The 14,945-nt window shown below is 28.6% G+C and overlaps 1 protein-coding gene and 1 pseudogene across 1 annotated transcript; both read left to right on the forward strand.

The window, feature by feature from the left end:
• Positions 1-1,507: 1,507 nt before the first annotated feature.
• Positions 1,508-3,194, forward strand: LOC135680327 (alpha-galactosidase 2-like; annotated as a pseudogene).
• Positions 3,195-8,912: 5,718 nt separating this feature from the next.
• On the forward strand, positions 8,913-13,357 carry LOC135680328 (alpha-galactosidase 1-like). The gene is made up of 20 exons (XM_065194209.1): positions 8,913-9,049; positions 9,118-9,176; positions 9,264-9,320; positions 9,411-9,445; positions 9,571-9,674; positions 9,765-9,840; positions 9,918-9,976; positions 10,053-10,118; positions 10,207-10,290; positions 10,364-10,428; positions 10,503-10,585; positions 10,696-10,786; positions 10,862-10,911; positions 10,994-11,134; positions 11,227-11,337; positions 12,077-12,226; positions 12,785-12,865; positions 12,951-13,000; positions 13,094-13,166; positions 13,259-13,357. Exons 1-20 carry the CDS (start codon positions 8,913-8,915, stop codon positions 13,355-13,357), a joined length of 1,671 nt encoding a protein of 556 aa, XP_065050281.1.
• The last annotated feature ends 1,588 nt before the right edge of the window (positions 13,358-14,945 follow it).

Consider the following 14,945-nt stretch of genomic DNA (forward strand, 5'->3'; position numbering starts at 1 on the left):
TAAATCATGATTTAGAATCCCTTAATCATGATCTCGATTCTTTGTGGTACTAATAATTATCACTTATTAAATTTTTATTAATAATATTATAAATTTATATGCATAAATAAAAATTATAAAAATAATAATTATATATTTTATTTTAAAAAATAATTATTAAATAATTATTAAATAATTTCATAATTTCAGAAATCAATTTGAGATCTAATCTTTATTATTGATAGAATCAAGATAATATTTTATAATTTAAAATTATAATAATATATTCTCAAAATATCTATAAGATCATGATAATCTTATCTCAATGATATATATATTATTTCATAATGAAAAACATGTTCTTTATTATTATAAATTTATAATTTAGGATTATGATAATATAATATTAAAATATTAAGAAGATCGTATCATGGTTTGTCATGATTTATAATTTCTCGATCTCGATCATATCATTGACTCGTTCTAGAGAGTTTTATGATATGGATATAAAGCTCACCCTAAGACATCATGATTTAACGATGTGTATGACTCACTAAATTTTTAATAATAATTATTATCAATTTATATACATAAATAAATATTATAAAAAATTATAATTATATATTTTATTTATAAAATAATTATAAAAAATTTTATTAAATTATTTCATAATTTCAGAAACCTTTTTGAGATCTAATCTTTATCATTGATATAATCAAAATAATATTTTATATTTTAAAATTATAATAATATATTCTCAAAATATCAATGAGATCGTGATAAATTTATCTAAATGATATCTATATTATTTCATTATTTAGAAAAACATATTCTTTATTATTGATAGAATCATGGTAATATATTATTATAAATTCTATAATTTAGAATTATGATAACATAATATAAAAATATTGAAGAGATCATGATAAACCATATCATGGTTTATCATTATTTAGTGATCACGATTTTTTGTTATACTAACTCATTCTAAAGAGATTTTTTGGAATGGATATAAATCACAAGACATCATAAATTAATGGCATTAATGAGCATGACTCACTAAATTTTTACTAATAATTATTATAAATTTATATTCATAAATAAATATTATAAAAAAATTATAATTATATATTTTTTATTTAAAAAATAATTATATAAAAAAATATTTATTAAATTACTTCATAATTTTGGAAATATTTTTGAGATCTAATCTTTATCAATGATATAATCAAGATAATATTTTATAATTTAAAATTATAATAATATATTCTCAAAATATCGATGAGATCGTGATAATCTTATCTCAATGATATCTATATTATTTCATAATTTAGAAAAGCATGTTTTTTTTATTAATAGAATCATGATAATATATTATTATAAATTCTATAATATATGATTATAATAATATAATATTAAAATATTAAGAAGATCGTGATAATCCCTTGATCATGATTTTTTATTACACAAACTCATTCTAGAGAGATTTTTGGTATGAATATAAATTTATTGCGATATCACTTGGAATCACTTTTATTGAGATATCAACGAGACTATAATTAGAGAATCAGGTACAAATATATTGATGTGTTTTCTTTAACAAAAAATAAGTAGATTGGTTTATGACATGCTAGTGATGCTTTGTTTCGGTGTTATAGCAGATGCATTGGTGTCTACTGGGCTTGCTAAACTTGGATATCGATATGTCAACATAGGTATGTCTTTCACAACCTCACTCACAATTTCATTTTCTTTAGATTTAGAGAGAGTAAATATGATGAATTGTCTATGGCATGGACATGTAGATGATTGTTGGGCTGAGCATGATCGCGATGCAACGGTTTGTAAATGGGGTTTTATTAACTGATTTATGATATGATGCATCAAGTGTATTGCTCATAAATACTTCAAGGCATCCGTTTTAGTGTTTCATCAATTCTCATGGTCATTCATGGATGCTTCCAGGGTTATATGGTGCCAAAAAGGTTGACGTTTCCATCAGGAATCAAAGCTCTCGCGGATTATGTTCATGACAAGGGGCTTAAACTTGGTATTTACTCGGACGCAGGGTAAGTCAAGCGGAACAATGAATCCTGATCATCTCTTCATGACTGTCTCGATCTGTGAGTTCTTGAAATAAAACTTGTCGGGCATTGCAGGCATCAAACATGTAGCCAGACGATGCTAGGTTCGCTTGGTCATGAGCAGAAAGATGCTGAAACTTTTGCTTCATGGGTGAGCATGCGTGGTCGAACTGTTGAAGCTTTCTCTGATACGAATTAGCTTGTTGATTCTTCTTATTCTTGTACTAAGGCATTGATTACCTCAAGTACGACAACTGTAACAATGATGATTTGAAACCGATGAAGCGGTAAGGTTTTCTTGTTTTTCCGTCTCGGTGAGATTTCGTGTGTGCCACTGAAATAAGGAAGAACTATCGATAAGATCCAGACATGCTCGAAGTTGGAAATGGTGGTATGAGTAACGATGAGTACATCGTGCACTTCAGCCTCTGGGCTGCTTCCAAGGTAGCATAACTCTCTCTCTCTCTCTCTCTCTCTCTCTCTCTCTCTCTCTCATTATCTTTCTGCATGGTGAAGATTCTATTTACATATTGCTCCACTCCAATCTAATCCATCCTTGCAGGCTATCCTTGGTAACGAGGAAGTGATTGCTGTAAACCAAGGTAGGCATATGCGACGAGTTCGATCGATGGGGCTCTCATGAGCATGACTTTCACATATGGTTTGTTTTTTGATGAATAGATTCTCTCGGTGTTCAAGCTAAGAAGGTGCGAATGTATGGAGATTTCACGGTTGGTAATTGGCATTGCAAGTTGTTCTCATATTCTGCCATCCCATGAAGCACGCAAGTCCTGAGATCATGGAAGTTTGGATGTAGGTTTGGGTAGGACCTCTCTCTAGATACAGAACTGTAGTTGTTCTGTTGAACCATTCCCCTGAATTCAGAACCATCACAGCCCAATGGGATGACATCGGTCTTCTACCAAACACGGTTGTGGAAGTTAGAGATCTTTGGAAGGTACTCCAAATATTTCACCATCTTCTCCTACACATTGCAGTCACCGATTGACAGTTGTAGTTAATATGGTTGTATATTATTGGTTGCTGTAGCATGCGACACTAGAGAAGAGGTTCATGAACGAATTGAGAGCCGACGTACACCACCATATGCCTGCAAGATGTTCCTGTTGATGCCTCTTACACTATTAGAAGAGGATGAATCGAAAGTCTAGTCACTACTCGGATGAATAAATACATGTATGGTATTTTAATGAAGTAGATGGCTTGTAGGATGAATAAATTTATGTACAAATTCGATGCTTGAATTTGATTGTATTTTAATGAAATTGAGGAATACGAGCTTTTTTTATTCATGACTTGTTTCCCCTAAGAAATCGCATACTGTGATATTCCTTTTCACGCGACGAGCGAGTGGGTTGCGGGGATCTCATCTCAGCCGCGTCGAGGAGTCATCCCGTCATTGCCCCATTAAATTTGTTACGTTTTAGGAACTTATTTGTAGATTTGATCACTTTTCATTTGATTTTTGATTTTGATAGGGCAATTTGGTTGTTAAGAAATCTTACCATCATAAATTATAAATAATTATCAATTTATAATTATAAATTTATTGATAATAATTAAAAATTTATTATCAATAATTCTAAATTTATTGATAATAATTATAAATTTATATGTACAAATAAATATTAATTATATATTTTATTTCAAAAATAATTATAAAAAAATATTAAATTATTCCAAAATTTCGGAAATCATTTTGAGATCTAATCTTTATTATTGATAAAATCAATATAATATTTTATATTTTAAAATTATAATAATATATTCTCCAAATATCTCTTAGGTCGTGATAATCTTATATCAATTATATCTATATTATTTCATAATTTAGTAAAACATGTTCTTCATTATTGATAGAATCATTATACTATATTATTATAAATTTTATAATTTAATATTATAAAATTATAATATTAAAATATTAAGGAGATCTTGATAAATCGTATCATGGTTTGGACATAAAGCTCACCGTCATAAATTATAAATAATTATAAATTTATAATTATAAATTTATTGATAATAATTATAAATTTATATGAATAAATAAAAATCATAAAATATAATAATTATATATGTTTTTAAATTAATAATAGGTATAAAATATTTTTTAATTATTTCATAATTTATGAAATCTTATTGAGATCATAATCTTTATTATGTTCATGGCAAGGGGCTTAAACTTGGTATTTACTCGGATAAGTCTAGCGTAAGTGATTGTTGTAAACCAAGGTAGGCATATGCAACGAGTTCTGATTTTTTATTTTGATAGGGCAATTTGGTTGTTAAGAAATCTCACTGTCATAAATTATAAATAATTATAAATTTATAATTATAAATTTATTGATAATAATTAAAAATTTATTATCAATAATTCTAAATTTATTGATAATAATTATAAATTTATATGCACAAATAAATACTAATTATATATTTTATTTCAAAAATAATTATAAAATATTATTAAATTATTCCAAAATTTCGGAAATCATTTTGAGATCTAATCTTTATTATTGATAAAATCAAGGTAATATTTTATATTTTAAAATTATAATAATATATTCTCCAAATATCTCTTAGGTTGTGATAATCTTATCTCAATAATATCTATATTATTTCATAATTTAGAAAAATATGATCTTTATTATTTATAGAATCATTATGAAATATTATTATACATTTTATAATTTAATATTATTAAAATATAATATTAAAATATTAATGAGATCGTGATAAATCATATAATGGTATTTATATAAAGCTCATCGTTATGAATTAATGGCATCGATGAATATAACTCACTAAACTTTTATTGATAATGATTATAAATTTATATGCACAAATAAAAAATATAAAAAATATAATAATTATATATTTTATTTAAAAAATAAATATAAAAAATATTTATTAAATTATTTAATAATTTCAGAAACCTTTTTGAGATCTAATATTTATCATTGATATAATCAAAATAATATTTTATATTTTTAAATTATAATAATATATTCTCAAAATATCAATGAGATCGTGATAATCTTATCTAAATGATATCTATATTATTTCATTATTTAGAAAAATATATTCTTTATTATTGATAGAATCATGGTAATGTATTCTTATAAATTCTATAATTTAGAATTATGATAACATAATATAAAAATATTAAAGAGATCACGATAAACCATACCATGGTTTATCGTTATTTAGTGATCATGATTTTTTGTTATATTAACTCATTCTAAAGAGATTTTTTGGAATGGATATAAATCACAAGACGTCATAAATTAATGGCATCAATAAGCATGACTCACTAAATTTTTACTAATAATTATTATAAATTTATATTCATAAATAAATACTTTAAAAAATTATAATTATATTTTTTATTTAAAAAATAATTATATAAAAAATATTTATTAAATTACTTCATAATTTTGGAAATATTTTTGAGATCAAATCTTTATCAATGAAATAATCAAGATAATATTTTATAATTTGAAATTATAATAATATATTCTCAAAATATCGATGAGATCGTGATAATCTTATCTCAAAGATATCAATATTATTTCATAATTTAGAAAAGCATGTTTTTTATTATTAATAAATCATGATAATAGATTATTATAAATTCTATAATATATGATTATGTTAATATAATATTAAAATATTAAGGAGATCGTGATAATCCCTTGATCGTGATCATGATTTTTTATTACACAAACTCATTCTAGAGAGATTTTTGGTATGATATAAAGCTCACCCTAAGAGACCATAAATTAACGATACCAATGAGTATGACTCACTAATTTTTTAATAATAATGATTATAAATTTATATGCAATAATAATTATTATAAAATATAATAATTATTTATGTTATTTAAAAAATAATTATAAAAATACTTATTAAATTATTTCATAATTTCATAAATCATTTTGAGATCTAATCTTTATTATTAATAGAATTAAGATAATATTTTATAATTTAAAATAATAATAATAAAGTCTCAAAATATCTTTGAGATCTTGATAATCTTATCTTAATGATATCTATATTATTTCATAATTTAGAAAAACATGTTCTTTATTATTGATAGAATCATGATAATATATTATTATAAATTTTATAATTCAAGATTATAATAATAAAATATTAAAAACTAAGGAGATCATGATAAAACATATCATGGTTTATCATGATTTAGAATACCTTAGTCATGATATTGATTCTTTGTTACACTAACTCATTCTAGAGAGATTTTTGGTAATTGATATAAAACTCACAATAGGACGTCATAAATCAACGGTACCGATCATTATCACTCACTAATTTTTTATTGATAATGATTATAAATTTATATGTATAAATAAAAATTATAAAAGTATAATAATTATATATTTTATTTTAAAAAATAATTATAAAAATATTTATTAAATTATTTCATAATTTTGAAAATCATTTTGAGATCTAATCTTTATTATTGATAGAATCAAGATAATATTTTATAATATAAAATTATAATAATATATTCTCAAAATATCTATGTGATCGTGATAATCTTATCTCAATAATATATATATTATTTCATAATTTAGAAAAACATGTTCATTATTATTGATAGAATCTATCATTTAGGATTATGATAATATAATATTAAAATATTAAGAAGATCATGATAAATCATATCATGGTTTATCATGATTTCGAATCTCTTAATCATGATCTTGATTATTTGTTAGATTAACTCATTTTAGAGAGATTTTTGGTAATGGATATAAAACTCACCCTAAGACATGATAAATTAACGATACCGATGATTCTTACTCACTAAATTTTTATTTTAATGATTATAAATTTATATGAACAAATAATACTATAATTATTATATACTTTATTTAAAAAATAATAATAAAATAGTTATTAAATTATTTCATAATTTCATAAATCATTTTGAGATCTAATCTTTATTATTAATAGAATTAAGATAATATTTTATAATTTAAAATTATAATAATATATTCTTAAAATATTTTTGAGATCATGATAATCTTTTCTCAATGATATCTATATTATTTAATAATTTAGACAAATATGTTATTTTTTATTAATAGAATCATGATAATATATTATTATAAATTTTATAATTTATGTTTATGAGAATATAATATTAAAATATTAATATGATAGTAATAAATCATATCATGGTTTATCATTTAGAATCTCTTAATCATAATCTCGATTTTTTGCTACACTAACTCAATCAAGAGAGACTTTTGGTAATAGATATAAAACTCACCCTAAGATGTGGTACCGATGATTATCACTCAATAAATTTTTATTGATAATGATTATAAATTTATATGTATAAAAAAATATAAAAATAATAATAATATATTTTATTTTAAAAAATAATTATAAAAAATTATTAAATTATTTTAATATTTTCGAAAATCATTTTGAGATCTAATCTTTATTATTGATTGAATCAAGATAATATTTTATAATTTAAAATTATAATAATATATTTTCAAAATATCTATAAGATCGTGATAATTTTATCTCAATGATATCTATATTATTTCATAATTTAGAAAAAACATATTATTTTTTATTGATAGAATCATGATAATCTATTATTATAAATTTTATAATTTAAGATTATGATAATATAATTTTAAAATATTTAGGAGATCGTGATAAATCATGATTTAGAATCCCTTAATCATGATCTCGATTCTTTGTGGTACTGATGATTATCACTTACTAAATTTTTATTGATAATATTATAAATTTATATGCATAAATAAAAATTATAAAATATAATAATTATATATTTTATTTTTAAAAAATAATTATTAAATAATTATTAAATAACTTCAAAATTTCAGAAATCATTTTGAGATCTAATCTTTATTATTAATAGAATCAAGATAATATTTTATAATTTAAAATTATAATAATATATTCTCAAAATATCTATGAGATCGTGATAATCTTATCTCAATGATATATATATTATTTCATAATGAAAAACATGTTCTTTATTATTATAAATTTATAATTTAGGATTATGATATTATAATATTAAAATATTAAGAAGATCGTACCATGGTTTGTCATGGTTTAGAATTTCTCGATCATGATTTAGATTCTTTGTTGCATTGACTCGTTCTAGAGAGATTTTTGATATGGATATAAAGCTCACCCTAAGACATCATGATTTAACAATTTGTATGACTCACTAAATTTTTATTGATAATGATTATAAATTTATATGCACAAATAAAAATTAAAAAATATTTATCAAATTATTTCATAATTTCGAAAATCATTTTGATATCATATCATTATTATTGATATAATCAAGATAATATTTTATAATATGAAATTTTAATAAAATATTTTTAAAATATCTATGAGATCTTGATAATCTTATCTCAATGATATCTATGTTATTTTATAATTAAAAAAAAAATCTCTATTATTGATAGAATCATGATAATATATTATTATCAATTTTATAATTTATAATTATGATAATATAATATTAAAATATTTAGGAGATCGTGATAAATCATATCGGAAATCTTTTTGAGATCTAATCTTTATTATTGATGTAATCAAGATAATGTTTTATAATTTAAAATTATAATAATATATTCTAAAAATATCTATGAGATCGTGATAATCTTATCGATATCTTTTAAGAACAGAAAATCCCTATCAATACTAACGGAATAGGTTGCTATTGCTATAAAGCTCTCGACGTAAGTATAAGGAAAGTATTATAAGGAAATACTGAGAAAGTACAATTGTGTGAGGAAGATGAAGAAACAAATCAGTTTGGTGATGATCGCGGTGGTGATGTTGTGTAGCCAATGTTTGATTAGCGTCGAAGCAAGACCGATCGTCGAGCGTCGGAATCTGCTCGCGAATGGGCTTGGGATGACTCCTCCCATGGGGTATATATATATTTTTTTATTTGATAGATTCATGTAAATTTTTCTGATCATAAGATTTTTAAGAGCAGTTGGAACACTTGGAATCACTTTTATTGCGATATCAACGAGACTATAATTAGAGAATCAGGTACAAATATATTGATGTGTTTTCTCTAATAAAAAATAAGTAGATCGGTTTATGACATGCTAGTGATGCTTTGTTTCGGTGTTATAGCGGATTCATTGGTGTCTACTGGGCTTGCTAAACTTGGATATCGATATGTCAACATAGGTATGTCTTTCACAACCTCACTCACAATTTCATTTTCTTTAGATTTAGAGAGAGTAAATCTAATGAATTGTCTATGGCATGGACATGTAGATGATTGTTGGGCTGAGCATGATCGCGATTCAACGGTTTGTAAATGGGGTTTTATTGATTGATTTATGATATGATGCATCAAGTGTATTGTTCATAAATACTTTAAGGCATCCGTTTTAGTGTTTCATCAACTCTCATGGTCATTTATGGATGCTTCCAGGGTTATATGGTGCCAAAAAGGTTGACGTTTCCATCAGGAATCAAAGCTCTCGCGGATTATGTTCATGGCAAGGGGCTTAAACTTGGTATTTACTCGGACGCAGGGTAAGTCTAGCAGAACAATGAATCCTGATCATCTTTTCATGACTGTCTCGATCTGTGAGTTCTTGAAATAAGACTTGTCGGGCATTGCAGGCACCAAACATGCAGCCAGACGATGCCAGGTTCGCTTGGTCATGAGCAGAAAGATGCTGAAACTTTTGCTTCATGGGTGAGCATGCGTGGTCGAACTATTGAAGCTTTCTCTAATACGAATTAGCTTGTTGATTCTTCTTATTCTTGTACTAGGGCATTGATTACCTCAAGTACGATAATTGTAACAATGATGATTTGAAACCGATGAAGCGGTAAGGTTTTTTTTTTTTTTCCGTCTCAGTGAGATTTCGTGTGTGCTACTGAAACAAGGAAGAACTGTCGATATAGGTATCCTGAGATGACTCGAGCTCTGATGAGAACAGGCAGACCAATTTTTGTCTCTCTATGTGAATGGTAAAAAAGAAAAAGAATATTAGAGAATATGAGCAAACAATTCTTACTTCTTCGCTGATCGACTCTGCTCTTGTTCTCTCTTATTCAGGGGAGACATGCACCCGGCTCTTTGGGCTGACAAGTTGGGGAATAGTTGGAGAACAACTTTCGACATAAACGATTCATGGGAAAGGTACGGTCATTCATCTTTGTTTCTTCTTAATGTTCTTGTGTGGCATAATGTTTGTTGTTTCTTTATGTTGCAGTATGGTCTCGAGGGCAGATCAGAATGAAGTTTACGCTGAGCATGCAAGGCCCGGCGGTTGGAATGGTAAGTGCCTACATAATTAGTCGATCCCATCATTTTTTGTGCAAGACGTCTAACATGTCGGCTTACGTCTATAGATCCAGACATGCTCGAAGTTGGAAATGGTGGTATGAGTAACGATGAGTACATCGTGCACTTCAGCCTCTGGGCTGCTTCCAAGGTAGCATAACTCTCTCTCTCTCTCTCTCTCTCTCACTCTCTCATTATCTTTCTGCATGGTGAAGATTCTATTTACATATTGCTCCACTCCAATCTAATCCATCCTTGCAGGCTCCTCTTATTATCGGTTGTGATGTAAGGAGCATGAACAAGGAAACCTTGGCTATCCTTGGTAACGATGAAGTGATTGCTGTAAACCAAGGTAGGCATATGCGACGAGTTCGATGGGGCTCTCATGAGCATGGCTTTCACATATGGTTTGTTTTTTGATGAACAGATCCTCTCGGTGTTCAAGCTAAGAAGGTGCGAATGTATGGAGATTCCGAGGTTGGTAATTGGCATTTCAAGTTGTTCTCATATTCTGCCATCCCATGAAGCAAGTCCTGAGATCATGGAAGTTTGGATGTAGGTTTGGGCAGGACCTCTCTCTGGATACAGAACTGTAGTCGTTCTGTTGAACCGTTCCCCTGAATTCAGAACCATCACAGCCCAATGGGATGACATCGGTCTTCCACCAAACACGGTTGTGGAAGTCAGAGATCTTTGGAAGGTACTCCAAATGTTTCGCCATCTTCTCCTACACATTGCAGTCACCGATTGACAGTTGTAGTTAACATGGTTGTACATTATTGGTTGCTGTAGCATGCGACACTGGAGAAGAGGTTCGTGAACGAATTGACAGCCGACGTGCACCACCATGCCTGCAAGATGTTTCTGTTGACGCCTCTTACACTATCAGAGGAAGAACCGAAAGTCTAGTCACTGCTCGGATGAATAAATGTACAAATTCGATGTTTGAATTTATTGGTATTTTAATGAAGTAGATGGCTCGTAGGATGAATAAATTCATGTACAAATTCGATGCTTGAATTTGAAGGTATTTTAATGAAATTGAGGAATACGAGCTTTTTTTATTCATAAATTGTTTCCCCTAAGAAATCGCATACTGTGATATTCCTTTTCATGCGCGTAAGCTATGGTTCCGATCGGGGATCGATTTTAATGTTCGAACGAGCGAGTGGGTTGTGGGGATCTCATCAATTATAAATAATTGATAATAAAATATTTTATAATATGAAATTTTGATAAAATATTTTTAAAATATCTATGAGATCTTGATAATCTTATTTTAATGATTTCTATATTATTTTATAATTAAAAAACATTTTTTTTATTATTGATAAAATCATTGTAATATATTATTATCAATTCTATAATTTATGATTATGATAATATAATATTAAAATATTAAGGAGATCGTGATAAATCATATCGGAAACTAATCTTTATTATTGATGTAATCAAGATAATATTTTATAATTTAAAATTTAATAATATATTCTAAAAATATCTATGAGATCTTGATAATCTTATCGAAATCTTTCCTAATAGAAAATCCCTATCATACTAACGGAATAGGGTGTCTTTGATTGCTATAAAGCCCTAAGAAGTAAATCAGTTTGGTGATGATCGCGGTGGTGATGTTGTGTAGCCCACGTTTGATTGGCGTAGAAAGATCGATTGTCGAGCGTCGGAATCTGCTTGCGTATGCGAGCGTCAGAACCTGCTCGCGAATGCGAGCGTCTATTCGCGAATGCGAGCATCGGAATCTACTCGCGAATGGGCTTGGGATGACTCTGGGGTATGTTTTTTTTTTCATTTATTTGATAGATTCATGAAAATTTTTCTGATCATAAGATGTACTTTAAGAGCAGTTGGAACACTTGGAATCACTTTTATTGTGATATCAACGAGACTATAATTAGAGAATCAGGTACAAATATAACGAGACTATAATTAGAGAATCAAGTACAAATATATTGATGTGTTTTCTCCAACAAAAAATAAGTAGATCGGTTTATGACATGCTAGTGATGCTTTGTTTCGGTGTTATAGCAGATGCTATGCCTCTCACAACCTTACTCACAATTTCATTTTCTTTAGATTTAGAGAGAGTAAATCTAATGAATTGCCTATCGCATGGACACGCAGATGTTGGGCTGAGCATGATCGCGATTCAACGGTTTGTAAATGAGTTTTTATTGATTGGTTTATGATATGATGCATCAAGTGTATTGCTCATAAATACTTCAAGGCATTCGTTTTAGTGTTTCATCAACTCTCTCTCTCTCATTATCTTTCTGCATGGTGAAGATTATATTTACATAATTCTTCACTCCAATCCAATCCATCCTTGCAGGCTCCTCTTATTATCGGTTGTGATGTATGGAGCATGACCAAGGAAACCTTGGCTAACCATGGCAACAAGGAAGTGATTGATGTAAACCAACGTTGGCATATGCGATGAGTTCGATGGGGCTCTCATGAGCATGGCTTTCACATATGGTTTGTTTTCTTATGAATAGATCCTCTCGGTGTTCAAGCGAAGAAGGTGCGAATGGATGGAGATCACGAGGTAGATCATGGAAGTTTGGATGCAGGTTTGGGTAGGACCTCTCTCTGGATATAGAACTGCAGTTGTTCTATTGAATCGCTCCCTTGAATTTAGAACCATCGTAGCCCAATGGGACGACATCGGTCTTCCACCAAACATGGTTGTGGAAGTCAGAGATCTTTGGAAGGTACCCCAAATGCTTTGCCATCTTCTCCTACACATTGCAGTCACCGATTGACAATTGTAGTTAACATGGTTGTACATTATTGGTTGCTGCAGCATGTGACACTGGAGAAGAGGTTTGTGAACGAACTGAGAGCACCACCATGCCTGCAAGATGTTCCTGTTGATGCCTCTTACACTATCGAAAGAGAATGAACCGAAAGTCTAGTCATTACTCGAATGAATAAATAAATGTACAAATTTGGCTTGAATTTATTGGTATTTTAATGAAGTAGAGGGCTCGTAGGATGAATAAATTCATGTACAAATTCGATGCTTGAATTTGATGGTATTTTAATGAAATTGAGGAATACAAGCTTTTTTTATTCATGACTTGTTTCTCCTATGAAATCGCATACTGTGATATTCGTTTTCATGCGTGTGAGCTACGGTTCCGATCGGGGATCGATTTTAATGTTCGAAGATCGCGCAACGAGCGAGTAACTGAGAGCCGACGTGCACCACCATGCCTGCAAGATGTTCCTGTTGATGCCTCTTACACTATCGAAAGAGGATGAACCAAAAGTCTAGTCACTACTCGGATGAATAAATACATGTACAAATTCGATGTTTGAATTTATTGGTATTTTAATGATGATATCCGTACATGTACAAAAGTCTAGTCCTTTTAGACCATTGACGATATCCGTAAATCGGGTATATATGTCTCCAATGATCTCACTCAGTTTCATTCGAAACAACTCATAAGTGTGCACTAAAAGATTAATTTTTGACCCCTTTTCTCTACTAGTGCCTTCGTGAGTAACTTCGAGTATATGCCAAATATCAAAGGCCATTTCACAAATTGACACTCGATTGAACTCATTTTTATCTAAAGCACAAAACAAGGCATTCATAGCCTTGGCATTTAGAGCGAAAGCCTTCTTCTCCAACTCATTCTAATCATTCATTGGAAGAGAAGACTTTTGAAAACCATTTTCGATAATGTTCTATAGCTCAAATTCCATAGAAATAAAAAATGATCCTCATTCTAGTATTTCAATATGTGTAATCCGTCCCATTGAACATGGGAGGACGTGTGATTGAATGACCCTCTTGGTTGCCAACAAATACCATCTCTCTTGGGTTTCAAACCAAATGAGAGTGACCATGCTCTGATACCAATTGTTTGGATCAAGAGCGGCAATAAGAGGTGGGGGGGTTGGGGGGGGGGGGGGGGGGGGGGGGGAGGGGGGGCCACATGATTTAGTGTTGTAGAAAATTTTTCTATTTCGTATAAAGTATGTCTCGATTTAAATCGTTTCAGAAAGATGTTGAACTTAAAACTTTCATAAGAATATAAGGAGAAGCTAAAGGAGATTTGCAGTAAAGTAAATTACACAAAAAAAGAAAATCATAATTTAGAGTGGTTCGATCAATATGTTAGGATCCTTTTTCTGAGCTTTTGAATAATGTTTATTGAGTCTGTTTAGTCTAGTTGTTTATTGAGTCTATTTAGTTCAGTTAGAGTTAGATAAAGGTTTATTTAATATTTATTTATTATTAAGAGTCTAAGTCCTAGTGGACCCTATGTGGAACTCTATAAATAGTGATGTAACCCATTCTTTTCGGTAATCAATCAATCAATCAGAAAATATTGTTCAGTGTTATGACAAAACCCTAGGAGGCCGATCCCCTCGAAGTGATCAAGGAGCCCGATCCCCTCAAAGCGACTAAGGAGACCGGTCCCCTCGAAGTGATCATTCTCATTCCTTTTATTTCCTTTTCTTTTATTTCTTTTATG

The sequence above is a fragment of the Musa acuminata genome, chromosome BXJ1-8, assembly GCF_036884655.1.
Source record: "Musa acuminata AAA Group cultivar baxijiao chromosome BXJ1-8, Cavendish_Baxijiao_AAA, whole genome shotgun sequence".
Classification (NCBI taxonomy): domain Eukaryota; kingdom Viridiplantae; phylum Streptophyta; class Magnoliopsida; order Zingiberales; family Musaceae; genus Musa; species Musa acuminata.